The sequence below is a fragment of the Diceros bicornis genome, chromosome 5 (genome assembly GCF_020826845.1).
Source record: "Diceros bicornis minor isolate mBicDic1 chromosome 5, mDicBic1.mat.cur, whole genome shotgun sequence".
NCBI lineage: Eukaryota > Metazoa > Chordata > Mammalia > Perissodactyla > Rhinocerotidae > Diceros > Diceros bicornis.
The window spans coordinates 31,767,027-31,793,329 of NC_080744.1; the positions used below are offsets into that span (position 1 = coordinate 31,767,027).

Here is a 26,303-nt window from a genome sequence, read left to right on the forward strand (position 1 = left end):
TGTTGAGGTATTTTCCTTCTGCACCTATTTTAGTCAGAGTTTTTATCATAAATCGATGCTGTATCCTGTCAAATGCTTTCTCTGCATCTATTGAGATGATCATGTGATTTTTATTCTTCATTTTATTAATGTGGTGTATCATGTTGATTGCTTTGCGGATGTTGAACCATCCCTGCATCCCTGGAATAAATCCCACCTGATCATGGTGCATGATGTTTTTAATGTATTGTATTTGATTTGCTAGTATTTTGTTGAGATTTTTGCACTGATGTTCATCAGTGATATTGGCCTATAATTTTCTTTTTTTTGTGTTGTCCTTGTCTGGTTTTGGTATCAGGGTATAATGTTGGCTTCATAGAATGAGTTAGGAAGCTTCCCCTCCTCTTTAGTTTTTTGGAAGAGTTTGAGAAGGTTAGGTGTTAAGTCTTCTTTGAATGTTTGGTAGGATTCACCAGGGAAGCTGTCTGATCCTGGACTTTTATTTTGGGGGAAGTTTTTGATTACTGTTTCAACCTCCTTACTGGTGATTGATCTATTCAAATTCTCTATTTCTTCTTGATTCAGTTGTGGAAGGTTGTATGATTTTAAGAATTATTCACTTCTTCTAGATTATCCAATTTGTTGGCATATAGCTTTTCATAGTATTCTCTTATAATCTTTTGTATTTCTGAGGTGTCCATTGTAATTTCTCCTCTTTTATTTCTGATTTTACTTATTTGAGCCTTCTCTCTTTTTTTCTTGGTGAGTCTAGCGTGTCAATTTTATTTATCTTTTCAAAGAACCAGGGGCCGGCCCCATGGCTTAGCGGTTAAGTGCGCACGCTCCGCTGCTGGCGGCCCGGGTTCGGATCCCGGGTGCGCACCGACGCACTGCTTCTTCGGCCATGCTGAGGCCGCATCCCACGTACAGCAACTAGAAGGATGTGCAACTATGACACACAACTATCTACTGGGGCTTTGGGGGAAAAATAAATAAATAAATTACAAAAAGAAAAACCCCAAAAAAACAAAGAACCAGCTCTTGGTTTCATTCATTTTTTTCCTATTGTTTTTTAGTCTCTATTTCATTTATGTCTGCTCTGATTTTTATTATTTCCCTTCTTCTACTGATTTTGGGCTTTGTTTGTTCTTTTTCCAGTTCCTTTAGGTGCACTGTTAGATTGTTAATTTGAGGGTTTTTTTGTTTGTTGAGATAGGCCTTAATTGCTATAAGCTTCCCTCTTAGAACCGCTTTTGCTATATCCCATAAATTCTGGCATGTTGTATTTTCATTTTCATTTGTCTCCAGGTATTTTTTGATTTCTCTTTTGATTTCTTTGTTGACCCAATTGTTGTTTAGTAGCATTTTGTTTAATCTCCACATATTTGTGGCTTTTCTGGTTTTCTTCCTATAGTTGATTTCTTGTTTCATACCATTGTGGTCAGAAAAGATGCTTGGTGTTATTTCAGTCTTCTTAACTTTATGGAGACTTGTTTTTTTTGTTTTTTTAACAGTTTATTTATTTTTTTGTGAGGAATATCAGCCCTGAGCTAACATCCATGCTAATCCTCCTCTTTTCGCTGAAGAAGACTGGCTCTGAGCTAACATCTATTGCCAGTCCTCCTCCTTTTTATTTTTTCCCCAAAGCCCCAGTAGATAGTTGTATGTTGTAGTTGCATATCCTTCTAGTTGCTGTATGTGGGACGCGGCCTCACCATGGCTGGAGAAGCGGGGCGTTGGTGCGCACCTGGGATCCGAACTCGGGCTGCCAGTAGTGGAGTGTGCGTACTTAACCACTAAGCCACGTGGCTGGCCCATGGAGACTTGTTTTGTGGCCTAATATGTGATCAATCCTGGAGAATGTTCCATGTCCATTTGAAAAAAACGTGTATTCTTCTGTTTTTGGATGGAATGTTCTGTATATATCTACTAGGTCCATCTGTTCTAGTGTGTCATTTAAGGCCAATGTTTCCTTATTGATCTTCTGTTTGGATGATCTATCCGTTGGTGTAAGTGGAGTGTTAAAGTCCTCTACTATTATTGTGTTACTGTCTATTTCTCTTTTTATGTCTAATAATTGCTTTATATATTTAGGTGCACCTACATTGGGTGCGTAGATAGTTACAAGTGTTATATCCTCTTGTTGGATTGTTCCCTTGATCATTTTGTAGTGCCCTTCTTTGTCTCCTGTTACAGTTTTTGTTTTAAAGTCTATTTTGTGTGAAATGAGTATTGCTACCCCAGCTTTCTTTTCATTGCCATTTGCGTGGAGTATCTTTTTCCATCCCTTCACTTTCAGTTTGTGAGTGTCTTTAGGTCTGAAGTGTGTCTCTTGTATGCAGCATCTATATGGGTCTTGTTTTTTTGTCCCATCAGCCACCCTATGCCTTTTAATTGGAGCATTTTGTCCATTGATTAAAGTAGCTATTGATAAGTGTGTACTTACTGCCATTTTTAAATTTTTTTTCTCAGTGTTTTAGTAGTTCTTCTCTGTTCCTTTCTTCTTCTCTTGCTCTCTTCCTTTGTGGTTTAATGGCTTTCTTTAGTATTATGTTTGGGTTTCTTTCTCGTAGTTTTTTGTGTATTTATTACAGGTTTCTGGTTTGTGATTACCATGAAGTTCATATATAGTAACCTACGTATAAAGCAATCTGTATTATGTTGATGGTCTCTTTCGTTTGACCTCTCTCCGAAAGCTCTCCTCTTTTACTCCCCTCCTCCCACATTTTATCTTTTTGATGTGATATCTAAACTCTTTTTTGTTCATTTGTATCAGTTACACTCTGTCATGGAAAATACATAATTTTTCCTATTTGTGGAGACCTCAAGAATTTTTAAGAGTGCAAAGCGTGCTGAGGCCAAAACGTTTGAGAACCACTATACTAAACCACGAGGTTTGCTCTATTGTGGTTTATCTTATTCAAACAAAATTAAATATACTTCAACTTAAACTTTAACATATTCAAACTTACATAATTATTGTGTCACTTTGTTAGAAAAAGATTAGGTGACTAGAAATTGTTCTTACTCCTAAAATGGCCTGTAATATTTCATTTTAAAAGCATCTAGTTATGCCTCTTTTCATTTTCATTTGGGATAAAGTATCATCCTTTCATTGCTTTCCAGAAGATGTCATTTCCCTCTTTGATCTAAGAGTTAAGAATTTTTAAATTCTATTTACTTCTAATTTTAGTGGATTGTGATCAGAAAATGTGGCCTATTATACCTTTCTGTTAAAAACTTTTAAATGTTTTCATATGCTTTTTTTTTTCATTTAAGAAAATCAATTCTTTTTACAGAACAGTTGGACAAGCTGTGAAAAGCCCGGATAAACTACGTAAGGTGATTTATCGTAGAAAGAAAGTTCCTCATCCTTCTCCAAATCCTTGTTACAGAAAAAAACAGTCCCCTAAAAGTGGGGGCTGTGACATGGCAAATAAAGAAAATGAACTGGCTTGTGCAGGCCATCTGCCTGAAAAATTACGCCATGATAGTCGAACCTATTTGGTTAACTCCAGTGATTCTAGTTCTTCACAGACAGAAAGCCCATCATCAAAATATGGTGGGTTTTTTTCTGAGGTAAGTTATTGATATAAGCTTAACTTTATTCCTGTTACACTATTGGTTTTTTCCTTTGCCATATTCTGCTAGCAGAATAATTTGTCACCCATTGAGTTCAGACTTATTTGAATGATTTTAACTCCCTAATACAATTTTTCTATAGTAAGCAAATTTGAGTCAGTAGTTTATTCCATTTCTCTAAGTTAGTGATATCTAAGATGGAATGAAATGATTGACAAGCTGCTGTAAATATCCAGAATGGCAAGTTGGCCAGTAGAGATTTAAAGGAAGGGAAAAGAAGAAATGTTGCCTAAAAAGTGGACCACCAAAGCTAGTTATGCAGGCACATTTTGCTGGGCTCTCAAAATTGCCTCATGGTAGCTTTGTTCAGGCAGACCGGCTAAGGTGTGCTGCTCTTCTGGCTCAGGCAAAATTAGTTTTTGAATAGGCTCAAGGGAATTTTTTTCAGTGACAGAAATATTCTGAAACTGGATTGTGATGATGGTTGCACAACTCTATAAATTTAAAATCATTGAATTATGTATTTTCAATGGGTGAGTTTTATGATATGTAAATTATACCTCAAAATAGTCATTTTTTGAACAATGGTCATTTGAAGGAATGATTTGATAAAATTTATAAACACACATGAGTTTATAATAATAATAATTATTACATGTTTATTGTATATGTTGTAGAAAATAAACCCAGAGGAAAAAATTATCGATAATGTCAATGTTTGGAAATAAAAGTATTAAGTTTTTAAGATGTCTTTTCTCTTCATACTGTACATGTTGTTTGATAACTTGATGTTTGTGTTTAATATTTGCATATTTTTCCATGTGATTGAATAATGCTTCTATAGTTTTTTAATAGATACATAACATTACATAGATACATAACATTACATTGCTTGAATGTACCTTAATTTCTTTAACTGCGATTTGATAAACTTAGTATTGTTTCTCTCTGGCATGATAGCTTAAAAAGCATTTTCTGTGGCATACAAGCAGGAAAAAAATCTTTTTAAATTAAAATGGTCATAAGTGTGTATAAGTGAATGAAGATGAGCATTATATTTAGGATAAAGAAAGGTAGAAAATAAAGTGTTACTCATTAAACCATAATGAAATGATACAAAAAAGATTCTTTTTGCTAGTGAAAATGTTCTTGTAAAAATTAGATCCTGGAGTAATAGAAAGTTATATAGTATCTGAGAAAAGAGGAAGCAAGGGGAATTTGATTTAATAGTGAATTATCCTGGGCCCTGGAGAATAGGATGGTAACTAAGCCTTAGTGTAAAAGAGAATCACTGTCATACTAATTCATTCACAGATATTTATTGAGGGTTTTCTATTGTGTAATGCATTCTGCAGGATCTGAGGAGATAAAGATTGGTGTGTAAAAAACAGACACTTTTGTGTAGTTATAGAAGTGATGAGGCCACCACTGATCGGATAATCATAAAAAATACATACCCTGAAGGAAAAGAGCATGTGGCTTATAACCCAGAAATCTGGCCTAAATTTGGACCTAGGTTGGTTCTTCAGTTGAACTGAGGAAATAAACATTCTGAGTGCAAATGCCTTTAAAAAAAAGTTTCAGATGTGCATTTGAATTAGTGCCACAGTGAGACATTTTTTCAAGGCCTTTTTACTTTTCTCTCTCATTTTGACTACTTTTTGCAAGTGTTCCTTAACCTTATACTTCACTAATAGATTTATTGATTGCTCTGTTGTTGTTTAAAACCATTTTTCCTGATTGATTAGTGACTGCTCTAACAACCTAAATCTAAAAGTGATACCATATTATTTTGTCAAAGTTCAGATGTTTGTAACTTTGATCTAGCTATGCCAATTCTAAAATTAACCCTACAGAAGGATTTGTACGAGTGCACATATTTACATACATAAGGATGTTCACTGATACATAGTTTTAATAGGGAAAAACCAGAATCAATCTAAATAAATTATGGTGCAAAGAGACTGGAGAATATGTAATTGTCTTTTTAAAATGAGGTTGATCTATGTTTTGATATTGAAAAATCTTCATAATATGTAAGTTCAAAAGAAAGGTATTCAAAAATATAAAGGTATTCAAAAAATAATTTTTTAATTTTATATGTACCTAATTTGTCTTTATCTAGAAAATGGTTTGGAGAGATACATACCAATCTGTCAACTGTGATTACTTCTGGGAAGTGATATTAGATATTTTTGTGGGCAGGTAGAGAATATTCACTTTTTATTTTATACAGTTCTGCATTATTTAAACTTTTTACAAGAATATATTACTTTATTATATAGAAAAAATGAATGAATGAATTTAAATACTTGTCACAGAACTGAATTTTTATGGTTCCTTTCTTATGCTATTCAGTTGGTAATGACTAGCGTATATGTTTACCTTTTCCTTTAATCCACATTACAAATTGAATCCTAGGTTTGTAGGTGAGATAAAAATACCTTATTTTAGAAATTATTGAAATTTAGAAGAAAAATGATAGCAAATAAGAAAAAATAAACAGGCCCTAAATTTATTCAGATCATTTGTTCAATTGCAATATTCCTTTTGTGGGCCAGTAAAAGGAGTCACCTTTGCATAATTTTAAAATATGTCTACCGGAATAATTTAATTGAAAAAAATGGCTTCGTATCACATTTCAGTGTGCTTTTTAACAAATTAGATTTCTGCCTTTCAGGTTTCTCAGGACCATGAAACAATGGCACAGGTTTTGTTCAGTAGGAATTTGAGATTGAATGTAGCTTTAACTTTCTGGAGAAAGAGAAGTATAAGTGAACTTGTAGCTTATTTGGTGAGGTAAGTGTGACCTTTTATGCTTTTTGTTCAGTAAAAGTAATTTCCAATGTGTTAATCTAGAAGTGCCTCTTCTTTACTGGCTAAAATGTTAAACTTCTGTATTTAGCTTCGATAGAGACAGTATGGTTTAAGTTACATTCATCATTAGTCTAAGAGTAACCAAAATACAGAAAACTGTTTTATCAGATTGAACAAAGCTGTTACCTTCTCTAAGATTCTTATCCATAAAACTAAGAGATACTGGTATGGGAAAGCTAACCTTTTAAAAATCCCTTTCAAGTGAAAATTTTAAGCATTACCTTCCTCACTGTGTTCAAGTCTCTTCTCAGATGTTACCTTAGTGAGACCTTCCTTGACCACCTTATTTAAAAATAGATATTTCTTCACTCCCTCTCTCTCTTTCCTGTTCTGTTTTTCTCCATAGCACTTACCACCATCAATGTGCTGTATGTATTTTACTTGTTTGTTTGTTTATTGTCTGTCTCTGCCTTCTCCTACCCCCCCCAACACACACTCACACACACACTGGAATGCAAATCCTATCTCTCTTGACTGCTGTATCCCCACCGCCTAGCTCGTCATAGATAACTCGGATTATTTGTTGAATGAGTGAATTTCTCAAAAGCAGTGTGAAGGTTATCATATGAAAGTAAATAAGGAATCAGCTCTCTAAGCAATGCTGTCCTTTTTGTACCCACAGGATAGAAGACCTTGGAGTTGTGGTGGATTGCCTTCCTGTTCTTACCAATAGGTAAAAAGAATATTTTTAAGAAAAAAGTAGTTTAAAGAAGGAAAAATTAGGGCCTGTTCATATTTTTATAACTTAGTATTTCTTTATCTTAGTTTACAGGAAGAAAAACAATACATCTCACTTGGCTGCTGTGTAGACTTGTTGCCTCTAGTAAAGTCACTACTTAAAAGCAAATTTGAAGAGTAAGTGCTAATATGAATCTCAGTTCGTTTTTCTCTTTGAACATCCTTGATTTTGTGCCTTGTGAGTGCATAGTAATAGATTGAGCTCCATGAGACATACATGGTTTCTGTTTTCAAGTTGCTAATAGTCCAGTTAGGAAAAGAATATGAAATGACTAAATAACAATTTCAAATGCATCTATAAACAAGTTACATAAAATACAATTTTGTGAAAGTAGGGAAATAAATTTTTAAAAGGGGAAATGTTGGTATGTGTATGTGTTTTTTTGGAGGGGAGGAATATCATCTTTTGTAAAGATGAAAACATTTTGTAACAAAATGTCATTTCAGATACATAATAGTTGGTTTAAACTGGCTTCAAGCAGTCATAAAAAGGTGGTGGTCAGAACTATCGTCCAAAACAGAAATTATAAATGATGGGTAAGTATACTTTTAAAGGTAAACTCATGCTACTAAAATTTTTTTCAGAAAAGCAGCTTGGTTCAACTAGATGATAATTTTATTCTAGAATCATCAGTATATAATATTTATTGTCTTCATTTCCAGAGAAATGTTAAATTGGGATACTGTTCACATGTGAGAATTATGCCTGGAAGTTGAATTCCAGAGCCCAGTAACCCCCTGTATCTCTTCTTCTAGTAGAACCTGACCGTTCGTTTTAGAAGGAAGAAGCACAGCAGTGGTTTAACCCTCATATCTATTATAATAAGTAAGGGAGAGAAAAAGAGATGGCCTTTAGTAGAATAAGTATTGAGGCACAGGAGTGGAGGCGTCCTGCAGGGTCTTTTGGCTACCTAGACATTAATCTGACAGTCCAATGTGAGTGATTACAATGCTAAAAACTATATTATAATCATCATACTTTAACTGTTTCCTTGGTGTGAAAATGTGTGGATATTCTACCAAATGAGCCAGATTATTGTGAAGCTACAAAAAAAAAGTCTCTTAATAGTCTTCTTAAAGTTCATAATTTTCTTTCTAGGCTCTCAGAATTTGCCACTTCATACCCAAGAACAGGTTGTCCAAATGCACTACATGCCTAGTTTTCTTACCTGGTTTAACAACTAAGTAACCATTAATTTCCATAATTGGCATGTGCTATTTTAAAGAGTTGCTTGACTTCAAATAGTATAATTTTCTCCTGATAAATACTTGAAAATTTGAACACTGTTTTCATTAATTGCATTTACTACCAAAGTCCATATCATACTATATTTGCATTCTAACTTTTCTTCTTTTTTTCTCCTAGAAATATTCAGATTTTAAAACAACAATTAAGTGGATTGTGGGAACAGGAAAACCATCTTACTTTGGTTCCAGGATATACTGGTAATATAGCTAAGGTAATCTATATTTAAGCTTAAAGTCTATATTAAAGCTTAATTAAAAATTAGAAATAATGTATTAGTATTATGCATTTAAAAATGAACTCTTTCAGATCTCTAGACGAAATAATTCAGTACTGTTCTAATAAGGTAAAGTCAGTTTCATATTTGCAAATGCTTAAGGGCTTCTGGATATGAATGTGACTTTGGTAGAGAACACAGGAATTCACCATTGAGTGCGTTTCAGATACAGTCACAGAAATAATGTGCTAGAGGGTAATTAATCTAATTGAACTAGTTCCAATTAGAGAAAAATATTTGAAAAAAAGTTAAGAATCCAGGTAAGGAAGGCACCTGAAAACACAGTGACACTCAGGAAGCAAGAGGTGAGGAATACAATCAAATGGTGTGAGGGTCTTAATTTTTACTTGGCTTTTGCTAATGTTATGCTTTTGGGGAAAGTAAACTGTTCAGATTACAGTATGAATTTGACATTGGTCTTTATTGATTTGCTTGTCTCTCAAAATAATTCTAGATTTTAATATTTAAACTCCAGAAAACATTGGTAGTTAAAATATAATTGCAGAAAAAAATCATTGTTAAGAAATATTTCCACCCTTTTACTGGGCACACTACTATCATAAATGGGCATTAGCCAGAAATATAAGAACATTCTTTGGTTTAAAAAAATATAATATTCTAAATAAGAGGATTTATGTCATGGACTTACTTGTAAAAGTCTTCTTGGATTCTTTCAAGAAAAGAAGCAAAATGATATATCAAGCAAGGTGTTACCACTGTATATAATTTTACTCTGTAGGCTTCTTTTTTTTTTTTTTTTATAATTTTATTTATTTATTTATTTTCCCCCAAAGCCCCAGTAGATGGTTGTATGTCACAGCTGCACATCCTTCTAGTTGCTATGTGTGGGACGTGGCCTCAGCATGGCCAGAGAAGCGGTGTGTCGGTGCGCACCTGGGATCCGAACCTGGGCCGCCAGCAGTGGAGCGTACGCACTTAACCGCTACGCCACGGGGCCGGCCCACTCTGTAGACTTCTTAATGATGAAAATCTTAAAAAGAAATCAATTCCCCAGAAGTTTTGTTGTTGTTGTTCTTTTGATAATAGGAGAAAAAAATGCAGTAAAAGTTGATAGAAAACGGAATACTTTTAGAGCATACATGATACATTACCTTGTTTTGGAGGGGCCTGTATTCTTGGTAGTAGAACTGAAAAACTGTTGTTTCTTTAGAAATTTGCTTTCGATTGTAAGTTTTTATAAAGGGAGAAGCTTTATTGTGAACATGACCTTAAGATACTATATTTATTATTTAAGACAATATTGAGTGGTTAAAAGTTCTATAAAGTTCCTTAAGCTGTGATAAACCCTCTTTTACAATATTAAACCCTCAGTTGTAATTTTCTTGAGGGTAGAAATCAGAGAGAGAGGCTATGATCAGGCTGGCCTAGAGTTTATATAGTACTGGAGGAATTTCCATGAATGATTTAATGATCTTGCTTAGCTATAAAAGCAGAGTTGCTTCATCACAGGAACCAAATCATTCACTCAGCACTTAGCAAACATTTATTGAGGACGTGCTGTGTGCCAGGCCCTGTGCTAAACAAATGCAGATAAAAAGTTGAGTAAGACACATCTTTTACCCTCAAAAGATCACAAAGGGAAACTAAGGCAAATCAAGTGACAAAAAGGGAGAAGAAAATGGGTTGTGTATATGTGTATTTACTGTAGTGGCTAATGAAGTGTTTTTGTTTTATTCTCTAAGGATGTAGATGCTTATTTATTACAGTTGCATTGAGACACTTCATCTACTAAAGAGCATTTGATTATTCAAAACATCCCTGGACTATATGATTTCCCCAAAAATCTTATCTGAGAACTGTGAACTGTGGAAGAAATCAAAATCATTTTTTTTTAAAGCCACATAATGAAACCACTAACAGAACCCTAGCAATCTACTTCACATTGAAGTGGAAAAATATCCAAAAGGAGCAGCTTCAACTTCAGTGAGGTGAAAGTGCACTACAAAGATTGTTCGCCTTTGCTGCATTTGGGGTTTATATGGTTATTTGGTAACATTGTTTGAAAACTACTGGGTCTTAATGCAATCCTGCATAAGAATATAATTTATACTATGTGAAAAAATAAGACAGGACTTATTACTAGAATCTACAAAGACCAATCATCATTACTTTTTTTAAGACTGTATTTTATAAGAAAACACTTAAATGTGTGCAGCTATTTTCTTATTTTGAAAAGACTTTGAAAGTTTAAAACATCGTGGCAAATAATCAATACTAAAAGTTTTTTGTCCACACTGAGATACTGTGTATACAAAATGCCTTAATTATTAATAAGCCAATGTGTATGATACCAATATCTGTTTAAAAAAAATTAAAACCAACCATGCTTCTGGCATGATAAAATCATGGAATTAAATCAGGGGTTTCCATTCATGTAGAATGTTGTTGTTAAAACTTATTCCACACCATTTTTAAAACTTGGGATTATTTTTAGTATCTCTGATTTTTTTTTGCCAGAATCATCATGTCATGTGTGTATGTGTTATTCCTATATAAAAGAAAAAGGTGAATATGTATTTGTATGAATGCTTAACTGGAAATGTTCATGGAGTTGGCTAATTTATATTCACTTTTTATTGTGTACAGATTTCTAATATTTTCAGTTCTGTATCATTTAAGCTTCCTTCATTTGAGTAAATTCACTAAATATTTCTATTTTTTGCTTTTTTTAATTCTTATTTTATATGAATTCTAATTCTTTTTCACTACATATGTTTTAAAGAATTACATACAATGCTTTAGAAATGTTTACAGTTAGTGCTGACCTTATATTTTAAATTCCAATACTTTACATTACTACCTCCTCCAATGGTTGGTATGAAATGCCAGCACACTGAGGTCTTTTTTTTTTTTTTTTTTTTGTGAGGCGATCAGCCCTGAGCTAACATCCGCCAATCCTCCTCTTTTTTTTGCTGAGGAAGACGGCCCTGGGCTAACATCTGTGCCTATCTTCCTCCACTTTATATGGGACGCCGCCACAGCATGGCTTACCAAGCAGTGCGTCGGTGCGCGCCCGGGATCCGAACCAGCGAACCCCGGGCCGCCGCAGCGGAGCGCGCGCACTTAACCGCTTGCGCCACCGGGCCGGCCCCTGAGGTCTTTTTTTTTTTTTTTTTTTTGGTGAGGAGATCAGCCCTGTGCTAACATCCGCCAATCCTCCTCTTTTTTTGCTGAGGAAGACGGCCCTGGGCTAACATCTGTGCCCATCTTCCTCCACTTTATATGGGACGCCGCCACAGCATGGCCTGCCAAGCAGTGCGTCGGTGCGCGCCCGGGATCCGAACCAGCGAACCCCAGGCCGCCGCAGCGGAGCGCGCGCACTTAACCGCTTGCGCCACCGGGCCGGCCCCTCTTTTTTTTTTTTAAATACCATTTTTAGTGTCAGTGAAGTCACTTCTGGAATGTCTTAAGAGCTGTATATCTTACCTATCTTGAAAGTGATTAGGGTTTAAATACCACTATTGGTTCGTACATCATCTAATTTTAATGAGCCTGAGAGGCATCTAAGCAAAGATTTTTAGTAATCAAATTTCTATGCAGTAATTCTTCAAGCGCTTGAATGTAAATCTTTAGCATTGACCCAATCAGTGACTACTGATGAGAATCCCAAACAAGCATCTTTCTTGCTTTAAAAATGTTGTCTTTCACTGAGTTCTCTTTTTGTGCAGCTATATTTCGTATAGCTATGGATTCCTCACAGTGAACATCAATTGTAGTAATTGGCTGTTTTCTTAAGTCTTTAGATTAGAATAATTCCAGATTACTGCACTTCTGTGATTTGAGAGTTGAGTTATTTAAGAAGTTGTTTTTCAGGAGGTGGGAATTTGAATGGTAAACCTGTGTCATCTCTGTGAAACCTTACGATGATGAAATATAATCTTTCTTTGTCCTATTCCTTTAGTTATCACTGTCTTATCTAACAGTTTGAACCAGTTAACTTGGAGCATGGTGCTAATGAGGCTTAAGGACAGGAGTTCAGTCCTTCTATAGGTTCACTAACTTTACATACACACACAGAAGTATTCATGGCTACAGATTGTACCTTGTCTTAGGTATCTATCTCACAAATTCAGCTCTTGGTCACAAGGAAGATGGCGAGTATAGTTTAACATAAACCTTTTACCTCAAATGGAAAGATAACTCAAATAATTGGTTTATGTGATACTGTAGACTTTTAATATTTAAGATAACATTAAAATAATATAATATCTGAAATACTGTCACTAGAATTTTCTCTGGGTGAGATCATTGACTAACCAGTATCTTCTAAAAATTAAACTTCAATAAATCAAACTTCAGTAAAAGTTAAGTACAAATACAAATGAAACATGCTAAGAAAAGATACTATCCTATAAAACTGAGTTCTTGTGCTTAAGTTTGGTTTTGTTAAAGGAAAGTAGATAACACTCCATTTTATATACTTGGAGCTATATAAGGCAGCAGAGTCTTTAGCTCACAAAGATTATTCAGGAGCACACACTCCTAATTTCTGTTCTTGGCCTTTGCAGTTTACCTTAGTACCTACCTCTCTCAGTTACTGAGTTATGAGTATTAGGTGATTTTAAGATTCTTGGATAAAAGATGTTAGATAAGTAAATATTGTTGAATACTTCTGTTACTATTAAGCTCTTCTCATGCTATTTGATCAGAATAGTGTTGATCTCCAGAAAGAGCCAAAGAAAGTGTTTACAAAGTATTTTGGCTGTTGTATTGACCTAGATTAGGACAATTACTGTCTGTCATTGCTCGTTTGTTGCTATGCTGCTGAGCAGTATACAGAACTAAAAGACCACCCAAGGTCTCCATGCCTTTATACCTCTTCTACCTTCTTAGGTTTTCTGTACTGGACTTTGCAAACTTTGCAAGTCTAGGAATAGGTAGTTTATTGAGGTGATAGAGGGTTGTAATCAAGTAATTAGTTTTTACTGGGAATAAAGTGAATGGATTTTGTAATGAGTGATCATGAACAGAATGGAGGTTAAAAGTCAGGAAGCAAGCGTTATCAGATGGTTTTTTAAATGAATCTTCTGGCAGTAATTTCAAAGGTAATTGACACAGAGTATTTACACGAATCCTGAGATGTGAGAATATAGATATAAATATCTATATCCATTTTGGTGAATCAGTATCAGCACTGAACTCTAAGGGCTACTGAGGAATTAAATCCTAATGCCCCTAAACATACATATACATGTCATGTCCTAACCTTAAAAATGGTGGTGTGGGTTCAAAGCTGTATTTCTGGCCTTCGAAATACTAATTTTCTCAAACTTAGAACGTTTCTATATTTGGTGCCTTGTTGATATAATTAACATTAATGGTGACAAATTTGAGTAATGAGTATTAGCTGTTAAATACTGATAATAGACATCATATTTAAATGTTTATTTAGTTACTTAAATTATTCAAGGAGTTTGAAAAAGCAAAATTTAAGTTTATATTTCACCAGTCATTCCCAGTTATCTTTCTACCTATTTAAAAACAAGAAGGTAATGTCAGTTGCCTTTGTTTATTTAAAGAAAAAAAATAGAATCACAAGCAGCTGACTCAACCGGAGTGAGCCATTTAGATGCACTACTTCTAATCTTTGAATACAGACTTTTATTTTCTGGATTACTTCAGATGGAAATAGTATTGTTGGACATTTATTGGTAGGTACTTACTCCTATGTTATTCTTTCTCCCTTAATTTCTAGTTCTTCTAGCTATGAAAATTGTCATAAAACTTTGTGACACACTATTCCCCCTCCTTTTTTATTCTGTAACAGGAATATAGAATAAAAAGTTCTTCCCTAAACACTGTATACTTCTAATTTGTAATATAGCTTGATTGAGTCAATAATAGCACCAAGTATAACAATAAAAATAAATACTGTATATCATATACCCAGTATACTAAGTACATTTTACAATTCTGTACTTAAAATATTTAAAATATTGTAGTCGTAATTTTCTCTGGATGAGATTGTTAACAGTATCTGCTAAAATCAAACTTCAGTAAAAATTAAGTACAACTACAAATAAAACATAGTATATATCACAATATTTTCCCTTATAGACTATAATTAATCATAAAACACAAAATGACATAGTTACTGTGTACCAGTAGTTCTTTGAAAGGGCAGCGCCACAGCTGCCAGTACTTTTCATAGCAAAGCTTGTTACATAGTATGGCTTTGATATATAAAAATACTGTTCTCTGAACTACAAAGTTTTCAGATGGGAGATGCCAGGAGTCTAGGTAAAGATTCAGCCCCCAAATATACATGAACTAATGTTGATTCTTATGCTTTACAGTATTCTGTATTTTTATTCAGATTTAAACCAGGATTCTTTTTTTTTTTTAACATCCTGGACCCAACCAAGACTGTTGTAACATTGTGGATTTACATCAAAGCTAAGACGAGTTTATCCAAAGTATTTTCTAGGGTAAAAAAGAGTTGTCGTGGGAGTCCTGGAATACACTGAGTTGTCAGAATTACTTGCTTCCAGAATTACTGTACTGCATTTATCAACCAAACCTGCAACATGGAGCTTGAATTGGAATTAGACACCACGTTCTAGGAATCAGGAGCAGAGTTAGCATCCAATAATTTTTCTGCTTTCATTTAAAAAAAAAAAAAAAAGAACAAACTTCATTAGCCCTCTGTATAAAGTTAGTTGAACAGATGAATGAGCACCTACCTCACCTCTTACTTACCCTGCAGTACACTCACCAGTTCCTCTCTGTAACAGCTTAACCTCAACAACAACAGGAGAAATGAAGGTTGATGCCTTTCTTTTAGACAGGTATTAAAGCTAACAAAAGCCAGCCCTGGCGGTCTAGTGGTTAAGATTCCGTGGGACCATGAACCCGGTTCGTTTCCCTGTCGGGACCACATTACGCATCTGTTAGTTGTCATACCATGGTGGCTGCAAGTTGCTGTGATGCTGAGGACTATGCCACTGGTATTTCAAATACCAGCAGGGTCACCCACGGTGGACAGGTTTCAGCGAAGCTTCCAGGCTAAGACCGACTAGGAAGAAGGACCTGGCCACCCACTTCTGAAAAAATTGGCCATGAAAACCCTATGAATAGCAGTGGAGCATTGTCTGATACAGTGCTGGAAGGTGAGAGGATGGTGCAAAAAGACCAGAGCAGGGTTCCACTCTGCTGTACACAGGGTCGCTAGGAGTCGAAATCAATTTGATGGCACTAATAAAAAACTTAGAAAAGGTTTAGAAGAGGCTTATCTTTTCCAGTTGCTGTCCAAATTCCTTTTCCCCTACTTAAATAGATAATAAGTCAGTAAAGGGGAGAAGCCAACTCTCTTTTCAGGCTCTTCTTTTGAAGGCTCCTCTACCTATCCCTTAGACATTGGTGTTCTGCAGAGTTCTGTCTTAAGGTCTTTCTCACTCTACCATTTCCCTGAAAAACATTGTTTATTCCCATGGCTTCCTTTACCATCTGCATTAATTGTTCTCACTTTAGGGGTGGAAGGGAGGCTGTTTTTTGGTTGATCAAATGGACATGGATTTTTTAAAGGTTGAGAAAACATCAAACTCTATGTTTATCATTCTCAAATACGTATCTTGCCCTAAAAGTAACTCTTACCTCACGAATTATATGTCCGGTTGCCTACTGGAAACCTCCATTGGGATATCTTGTAGATCTCCTAAATTCAATATATCCAGATTTGACCTCATTCTCCACCTCCACTCCCCTCCACCAACCCTACCCCCTTCCCCCACCCTGCCGCATGGATAAAAAGTCTGTTCTGGCTGAGTCCTGGGTTTCCATTCTTGTTGAATAGCCCTAATATCAGCAATTACCAAGCCACAAGCCTGTGAACCATCTCTCCAAATCACTCATCAAATCTCATTAGTGCAGCCTCCTGAATTTCTCTCATCTTTCTATCCCTCTCCACCTCTCCTGCCATTATCTTAGTCTACATTATTCCAGCAGCCTCCTGACTGGTCTTTCTGGCACTAGTCCTACATCCCTACCACCTATTCTCTATACATGCTGCCCCGCAATAGTCTGTAAAGCACAAATCTTACCATGTCACTCCTTAAAGCCTCTTAGGAGAGAGTCTAAACAGTATGGTTTACAATCTCTCAACAACACTTCCTCCCCTCCATTCCCAATGGCTCCAACTAGAATGAACTTGTTTCAGTTTCTGGAAAACATGACACTTTCTCTGCAAGTGCCTCATTTGCCTGAACACTTCCCCAAGTTCACCCAGTTCTCACTTTCTTAGGCTTAAGGTTTCAGTGAGAAGAGTTCCTCTGGGAAGCCACCTCTGAAGCCTCTTTGGCTATTAGAGGTCTTAACACTACTTATCAGTGTTTTGTAATTGCTTATTATCTGTCTTAGCTAAATTGATAGCTTTATGTGGCCAGAGACCATGTTCTCTGTCACATCCCCAGTACCTAGCACAAGTCTGGCAAGTAGTAGGCATTTAATTCTTATGAATAAATACAAGGGTGTGGCATCTTTGGGTAAACATGGTATGAGGAAGTAATTTAGTAATCTAAAGCTATTTGTGATAGCATAGCAGCTCAAGATGGGTAGTTCTAGAATAAGAATAGCCCGTTTTCGTCTCTCACTTTTTTTTGTTTTAGGAAATTGGTTTATGAATGTTCATGCTACCACAAAATAAAACCTTAGCTAAAATGTATTTGATTCCTAAAGGTTGTTACATTTGTTTTTCTATTGTATGGTTTCTGCATTTCACACAAGATGCATGCAAGTGAGGACCATCTATAAAGTGCAAAATTAAGGTATTTTCATGTAATGTGTAAAACTTATACATTTTCTTGGAATTGAGGGCGTCCCTTTGCTGCTTGGTGTTTCTGTTCAGCTTTTATCTTAAAATGTTTGAGAATCATGTGAGATAGTGTTTTTTTCCTGTAAGTTCCTTTTCTAAATTACGAAAGTAGTTCATTCTTATTTATGAAAATAGAATAAAAAGAAGAAAATTAAATACCTGTAATCTCATCCACCTAAAGAAACCACTGTGTCTGTTTTTCCAGACTTTCTTATATATGTATGCATTTTTTCTTTCTTTCTTTTTTTTTTTTTGGTGAGGAAGATTAGCCCTGAGCTAACATCTGTTGCCAATCCTCCTCTTTTTGCTGAGGAAGATTGGCCCTGGGCTAACATCAATGCCCATCTTCTTCTACTTTATATGTGGGATGCCTGCCACAGCACGGCTTGATAAGCGGTGAGTAGGTCCATGCCTGGGATCTCAACCTGCAAACCCCAGGCTGCCGAAGCGGAGCACACAAACTTAACCACTACACCACCTGCCGAGCCCCTCTATGCGTATTTTTAATGCAAATAGATTCATATTCTACATAGTGATATTTGGTATATTGTTTCCTACTTTCCATACACTGGAAAAGCTTGAAGGTAACTGAAAAATGTTTTTGCCTATTAAAGCTATATATTCTGAGGGGCTCACCTGGTGGCATAGTGGTTAAGTTCTCAGGCTCTGCTTCGGCAGCCCGGGGTTTGCAGGTTCAGATCCCAGGCAGGGACCTACGCACCACTTATCAAGCCATGCTGTGGCAGGCATCCCGCATGTAAAGTAAAGGAAGATTGGGCACAGATGTTAGTCCAGGGCCAATCTTCCTCACCAAAAGAAAAAAATAAAATAAATAAAAAGCTAGATATTCTGAGCAGTTATTGTTAACTTGGGGGAGTTGGAAGAGGCCAAGAAAATATTTGAGAATTACTTTTGAAGCATTCTTATTATAGGATTCTATTTTCTTTGACCGTTGCGGATCATTACCTAATTTTTTTTTTTTCTATTTATTTATTTATTTTTTTTGTGAGGGAGATCAGCCCTGAGCTAACATCCATGCTAATCCTCCTCTTTTTGCTGAGGAAGACCGGCTCTGAGCTAACATCTATTGCCAATCCTCCTCCTTTTTTTCCCCAAAGCCCCAGTAGTTAGTTGTATGTCATAGTTGCACATCCTTCTAGTTGCTGTATGTGGGACGCGGCCTCAGCATGGCCAGAGAAGCGGTGCGTCGGTGCGTGCCCGGATCCGAACCGGGGCCGCCAGTAGTGGAGCGCACGCACTTAACCGCTAAGCCACGGGGCCAGCCCCCTAATTTTTTTTTTATGTTAGGAAGAGGTCTTATAAGGAAAAACAATATAATTTCTATATTTTGAAAAGAAACATCGTGTAGATTTGTCTCAATGATCCTAAATATTTGGGAATAAAATTTCAACTTATACGGGTGGTGTATTTCCTCTAACCATCAAACATAATTTTCTAAATAAATAATAGTTCAGTCTTTATGTATGAAACTGATATAACATTAAGCAATGCTATGAATATCGAATTGATATAAAATTAAGATTTGATTTTTAAGATTCAGCCCTTTCCAAATCAATTTCTAATAACCTGACTCTCTCTTAAAAACATTTTCTATAGTCTATTTAATAAGGTGCTTCTAACTGAATAATTTTCTCTTCTGCCTAAATAATTGTTCTTTAGATTCTATATCCTTAATTAAAAAGTAATCATTACATTCTGTCCTGGAGGAAAATCACTTAATGTTAGAAATGGAGAAAAAATTAATTCATGGTGAATAATAGAAACAGAGTAGGTAAAGCTAATATATATATGTACATATACACACATACTGAAAAATATTTAAAAATGTGAATATTTTCCTGTGCCTAGGATCAACCTATTATCCTATGCTATAATCAACCATAAAGATTATTATATCTTTATGTGGAGTAAAGGGAGGACAATTTTCTTATAAATTGGTTCACTGATAACTTTTATTGAATGATCATTCTCCTATAGCATATTGGTGTTTTTACACTAACTAGGCAAAATTCCTTAGTCTTCATCAACTCTAAGATCACTCTTTACATTGGCTTGCTTTCACAAAGAACCATTTAAATGTTGGTCATAAAGAACAGCAATAAAACTTTATTCTTCACATAAGTTATTGGTGATTTAACCTAGTATAGTTTTGTTTTCTTTGACTCATCCTTATTAAGCCAATTAACAGCAAAACAGATCAATAGAAAATGATTACCCTTCTAATTAATAAATTTAAAATATTCAAATATTTTATAATTTTTGTTTTGAGCCTTTTAAATAAAGATAAAATTAGTTTTTAAAGGTGACTGTATAGCAAGAGAAACAAAATAAACCTAACATGTTGGGCTTTTAAGGATGTCTGATAGCACTGATTCAGGGCCATGTTATTGTTATTTAATCAATCATTTCTTCTTTGTTGGGATCCATGTCGTTAGATTAATGTGTGTAATGACTTCATCCTACAAATCTTCAAAATATGAAATAGCAAAAGTTTGCTCTAAAAGTTTCTGGTGATAACTAGAAATTATACTTTGGTAAAATTATCTAAACTAGTTATTTTCTATAACTTCATTAATTATTTACTGACATAAGTTTGGAATTAAATAATGAGAACTACAGTAATTATAATAATGGACATGTGTTTGGTGTAATCTTCAAGAGAGTAGCTAATGTTTTAGAGTAGTATTACACCGTATATCTTCTCAAGATTTTCTTGGACAAATGACACACTTTTGTAATTTGAACTAAATGAAAATAACATAACTTTCTTTTTCTGTTATCTTTACTGGGTAATGGGACCTAATGATTCTTTGAAAATATAAGTTGATATGGGAGGACTCAGTTATAAGTTTTGTGTTTAAATGACAAAAAACTTAGTGCTTTTCTTTTAAATGTTAATTCAGCTGTTGACTAGTGTGATATTTGAGGAACTGCATTATATCTTTGAAATCAAATACTTTAATTAAAAGATATTTATAAAATATACACAGCTTCCATGAGCTGCTTGTAGCAGCTGGCACACCCCCATTTGTCATATCACATGTGGTATAAGTTTCTTGTCTGCTACTTTTATCTCTTGATCAATCTTTTCCATCTTTTTTTAAGAAAAAATCAACAGCTGACTATATAGAAGGAAAAGCTTCCTCAAGTACATCCTAATAATATTTATTAGCAGTGATCTGAGTAAATTGTAACACTGATAATTTAGAAATATATGTATACAACCATTATAAGCCAAATGTTGAAGGATACCAAAGAAACATATTTGGTTCAACATTCAGCAATTAAATTGTTAACAAGTGTTAAATTTATATGAAGAACAGTGCTTCAAAATTAAAGTTGAATCTATGGAATTTTATTTTTCTTCTTCAAGTTAGACTAATAGAAATTGATTTTCTCCTGTTAGTTATTCTGATTACGTAGCTCTCTAAAAGTCATATTTCAAGTAAGTTTCCCAAAACTTTTATTGGAAAATTAAGAAGGTGCTTTTATGTCCCCGTGAATGCTAACAGGTATGTTTGAAGCTTTGTCTAAAGTTCTGTATTTACTGCGTGTCATTGTTTCCAGATGCTAAACAGAGGCATTGAGCTACCAGATACCCAGTGGGTAATAAGATGTGAACTGGCTCAGGTAGTAAGGCTGTTTATAATCCACAGATTACTTGCTACATACTTTTTTTTTTTTTGTTTTTGTTTTTAATTTTTTGTTTATTGCAGTAACATTGGTTTATAACATTGCAAAAATTTCAGGTGTACATCATTGTACTTCTATTTCTGCATAGACTACATCATGTTCACCACCCAAATACTAATTACAACCCATCACCACACACATGTACCGAATTATCCCTTTCACCCTCCTCCCTCCCCCCTTCCCCTCTGGTAACCACCAATCCAATATATGCTTGTTGATGTTAAGCACAAGGGTTAGGTACAGGCCCTGTCCTAAAAGAGTTCTAAAATACTAAATGTACTGTAATTCTAAAACCATACTATTGGAAAAGAGTTTGAAAGCTTTAGTTCTTATATATACTTTTAGGAAGATCCAGATCTAAGCAATTTCATACTCAAATGCCTAAGGTAGTATATTGAACATTTTAAGGTTTTTCTTTATGTAGTGCATGTTACTTTTTACTAGATGACTAGCTGCAAAGGAGGGAAGCTACTTGCCCTGGTGTTGATAGGTCCCTCAGACCTGTATAATCAAAACTCAGGTAATGATTAAGTTTAATAGGAAGTTTTCTATACCATGACCATCACTGTTTATTTCTAAATTAGATATATGATATCCATACATATATATTAGATCATTATCCACACTGATGTCTTTGGAGAATAGTGGCATCAAGTGGATTAAGGTACAACTTTCAAGGACATTTTGTCTTGTTTTCTTTCCACCCTTCCCTGCATATTATGACTTGTTTAATGGGTATCTATCCTTATGAGAACTTGACCCAAAAGAATTCTGATTATACCATTTCCATGTCATCTTAAATTTATTTTAATTTTTTAAGCTTTATTGAAGTATAATTGATATACAAAAGCTGCACATATTTAATGAGTTTGGACGTATACACAGGTGATATACACCTGTGATACCATCACTATAATCAAAGTAATAAACATATCCCTCCCCACCAAAGTTTCCTTGTCTCATTTTTGTGTGTGTCTGGTAAGAACATTTATCATGAGATCTACCTTCTTACCAAAATTATAAGTGCATCCTACAGCATTATTCACGATAGCCAAGGTAAGGAAACAAGCCAAATATCCATCAACAGATGAATGGATAAAGACAATCTGTTTTATACATACAATGGAATATTTTTCAGCCTGAAAAAGAAGGAAATTCTACCATTTGTGACAGCATGGATGGACCTGGAAGAAATTATGCTAAGTGAAATAAGTCACAGAAGGACAAATACTACATGATTCCACTTATATAAGGTATCTAAAATAATCTAACTTACAGAAGCAGAAAATAGAATGGTGATTGCCAGTGGATAGGGAGAGGGGGAAATGAAGAGTTGTGTTCAATGGGTATAAAGTTACAGTTATACAAGATGAATAAGTTCTAGAGGTCTGCTGTACAACATAGTGCCTATAGTTAACAATAATGACTATCTTGTTTAGCCATTAATACCTTTGGAAGCTGAGGTGAATGCTCCATTAAAGAAACAAATATAATTCAAATTTTTGCTAAAAAATAAAGTTGATTTTTTTCAGCTTCCTTTATGATACTTTGCTTTTTGCTTCTCTTCTACATGCATGTACATCCTTGTTCGTATTTAATTTAGATTGTTAAGTCTGCTAGACTACATATGCCCTCAGAGTTAGTGTCCTGCATCGTACTAAGTAAATGGCTGCTTGGTAAATTCTAAGTATCTGTTTTTCCCTTTTTCTTTCCTGAATTGTTGCTGCAACATTCTTTCTGAATTGCTAGTTTCGGCTTCAAGAAAAAGTCACATTTTAAATGATAAATGATAGGCAAAAACAAAACTGTAGATCTCCTTTGGGTTTGTGATGCCATTATCTTTTATTAAAAAATTTACATATAAATTATGTAAAATCATAGCCTTTAAATATACCTACCCCTCACCATCTCCTCCATGAGATAAGATTTTACATGAAATACCATTGCCTGGTGAAATTCTCATCGTACAGAGGTTATGCAATGACTGCAGATTGCATTCCTAATGCATAAGATAAAGCCATATGCCAAAAGCACTCCCTTTGTAGGGGTGTAGTTAGCCTAGAATAAATCCATTTCCTGAACTGTCTCAAATAAAATTGCTGAACTTTTAATTCCAAAGTTGCTTACGTTCTGGGAAATTTGAGTTTTTCCTTTTAAGGGTTCAGAAGGAAGCTGTCCCATAGCACATGCAGTGTCACAAGTAGTGTGACAGAGGGGAAAGAGCACTGGGTTAGATCAGGGGACCCTGAGTTTTAAACACTTAAGAAAACAGGCTCAGAGAGATTATCAGGCGAAGTAGGTTTTATTTACGTGGATTAGGAGAAATGAGTCTGACTTCAGCTCAATACCCCAAAATAATAAACAACTCTGGTCCATGACAATAAGTCCTCAGCATAATATACAACTTCTGCTTTGACACTACAGAGGAAGATTATCCTGATAAAGCTATGTCAAATTTGGCTTGGAAAGACAGTAGACAATATTTTATATCAACTGAAACCTTTTTTATAAGGCTGGGCCAGAAGCTGAGCTAAATCCTTAATCCTTAATCAATTTAGCTCCTTCACTGTAGCCTGGCCTGCCCATATTTTGTATACCTAAGATATTAAAGATCTCAATAAATATACAACAGCTAGTTGATTATAAGCTTTCAGTTTCTGTATTTATGGAAACATTACAACACTTTATTTGGAAGAGCACTCAATAAATGCATTGCCTTCTAACAGGATTTGCTGAGTCACTTGGTTCTGTTGTGATCTCTTCTGCACTTTTAGTGAACTTAAATGTTATTTCTCTGAAGCACTAGCAAAGCTGTAATTGTGTCCCACAGCACATTTTTCACTCCTACGTTCAGATCTTGATTTCCACTCCGGAGCTCTTCCAACATTTTATACTTATTTACCCAAGACAGTTTGCCCAAGTCAGAGATTTATGAGAATCAAGTGATTTTTTTCTCCTCCCCCTTCCTTTATTTTTCTCCCAAGGGTTGTTAATAAACATTTTTCTAATCATTTGACTTGTTATTGTACATATGCATGTGTTATTACAGATCAAAGATAATGGTCAAGAACACAAATATTTCAGCCTTTTTAGAAGCCCTTGCTGTAACTGAAGGCCCCCAAAGAAAAAGTTTCTGGAGATGGTAATAATAGCTAACACCTACTGAATACTAACTGTGTGCCAGGCAGTGATATGAGCACTTTACCTACATGTATTAACTCATTTTGTCCTCACAACATCCATATCGTAAGGACCATAATTGTCCTTATGAGGAAATGGAAGTACATACAGAGAATTTAACTGACTTGCCCAAGGCTACACAGCCCATGAGTGGCAAATTAGGCAACCTAACTCTAGTGTCTGTGCTCTTAACCATTAAGCTATATTCCTCTCCCAGAACAGTAAGAGAAACGAGGTAGGAAAGAGGTGGAGGTGGGGCAGTCTAAGCAAAATTTGACCTTTGTATATAGCATTTATTAAATAGGTATTACTGTCATCCTTGACATATATGTGAATTTTGTGATTCTTCAAAGAAGAATCAGGATATGTGTCTAATATTTTTTTCTTTGCTATGTACATATTAAACCTTATATGAATGTTTTGATCAGTTCTGCTAAGTCTAAATTGTTTTGATAGCAATGATTTCTCTGTAAGATCTCAAATATATCTTACATGTTCATACCTGTTGTATATATCTTCTAACCATGTATCTTTGCTACTACAGCACCACACAAAATCATTTCCACAGTGCTGTCTTTCCAGTTATAGGTACAGCAGGAAAATAACACATTCCATTTAAAATTTATTTTGCTAAATATAGCAAGAAATCAAAGGTGTTTATGCTTATATTTTTCCTTAACTGTGGAGGATTTAGTAGATATCAAAACCTTTCTATTAAAATTGGTAAGATCAGGTCTAATCTGGCTAAATTATAAGCCACTGATACCCTAATAAGGATAAGCAAAACTATTTAAGAAAAGTTATGCTAAAATAACTCTAATAAGCCTATGCCTTTAGTTAAGGCAGAGAAGAGAAACAGTTACGCTGCTATTTCATCTAAAGTAGTCTGTTTTCACTACAGTTTAATTAGATAATTTGTCTCATTGTACATCCTTTGTATATGTGAAAGGTATTCATTATTCAAATATAACCATTAAGCAGAAAATCTGTAGGAAGAGTAATATGGAAAGCCCTTTCCTCGTTAATTATATTTGTGATTAGGATACCCTACAGTGAGAGTCACAAAATGGAAATAAGACTTTTAATCTGTAGGTAAAGTTAAGGGATGATACTGGCTTCCTTTCTAACCTTAATTTCTTAAATTAGGAGTCTTGCATTCTGCCTTCTTCCCCCGATAGTAACCTTAAAATGGACCGGAATCTAATTTTCCTGGAAAATCTATTGCCAAGGATACATGTTTCATGAGAGCGAGTCAGTTTCACAAAAGGCTGTCTCCTTTGATCATGGAAAGCTTCAGGATGAGGAATCAATTGTTCCATTTTCTGCCTCTTCCCCCAAAAGTGAGTCTGGAGACTGAAGTCTGAAGTTAAACCAGTCCTTTTAAAGCTTCAATTTCTTACCCTCTCCTCTTTGAATTTGGACACCATTTACTGGTGTGCTAGTGTTTGGAATACAAAGATCAATCACACTTGGTCTCTGCCCTCAAGCAGTTTCCAACTTCAGCATAGTGTCTTAGGCTCAGTGTAAGGAAATATAGGGCTTTATGGGTTCACAGAGAAAGAACCTCTAAATAGACTGTGGGAAAGGAGACCATAGAGAAAAGATTCACAGAAGTATCCTAAGTTGAAGGAAGATGAGTAGGAGTTAGCTAGTTAAGGAAAGGTAGTCCAGGCAAAGTAACCAGTGTATTTGAAGGCATTGTGGCATGAAGCAAAAGGCACACCATGGAAGGTGACAGCAGAGTTATGTGAGGGGCCAGATAATAAAAGTCTTTGTGAGCTTTGAGAATAATATTTCAAATCATCAGATCTGAGTTAATATTTAGTGATTCAAAGCAAGTAAGTTGCATGCAAGTTTATGTTTCAGACAACTCATTCTGG

The 26,303-nt window shown here is 35.0% G+C and overlaps 1 protein-coding gene across 2 annotated transcripts in view; it reads left to right on the forward strand.

Annotated features, from left to right (window-relative positions):
• The window catches only part of KATNBL1 (katanin regulatory subunit B1 like 1), a 45,178-nt gene extending 33,803 nt beyond the window's left edge, over positions 1-11,375 (forward strand). For both annotated transcript variants that reach the window (XM_058541156.1, XM_058541155.1), the window contains 7 exons: positions 3,279-3,558; positions 6,242-6,360; positions 7,061-7,111; positions 7,204-7,293; positions 7,624-7,713; positions 8,543-8,636; positions 10,403-11,375. In XM_058541156.1, coding sequence (XP_058397139.1) covers positions 3,279-3,558; positions 6,242-6,360; positions 7,061-7,111; positions 7,204-7,293; positions 7,624-7,713; positions 8,543-8,636; positions 10,403-10,435 — 757 coding nt within the window. In that variant the 3' untranslated portion in view covers positions 10,436-11,375. The remainder of the gene's footprint in view (positions 1-3,278; positions 3,559-6,241; positions 6,361-7,060; positions 7,112-7,203; positions 7,294-7,623; positions 7,714-8,542; positions 8,637-10,402) is intronic.
• The last annotated feature ends 14,928 nt before the right edge of the window (positions 11,376-26,303 follow it).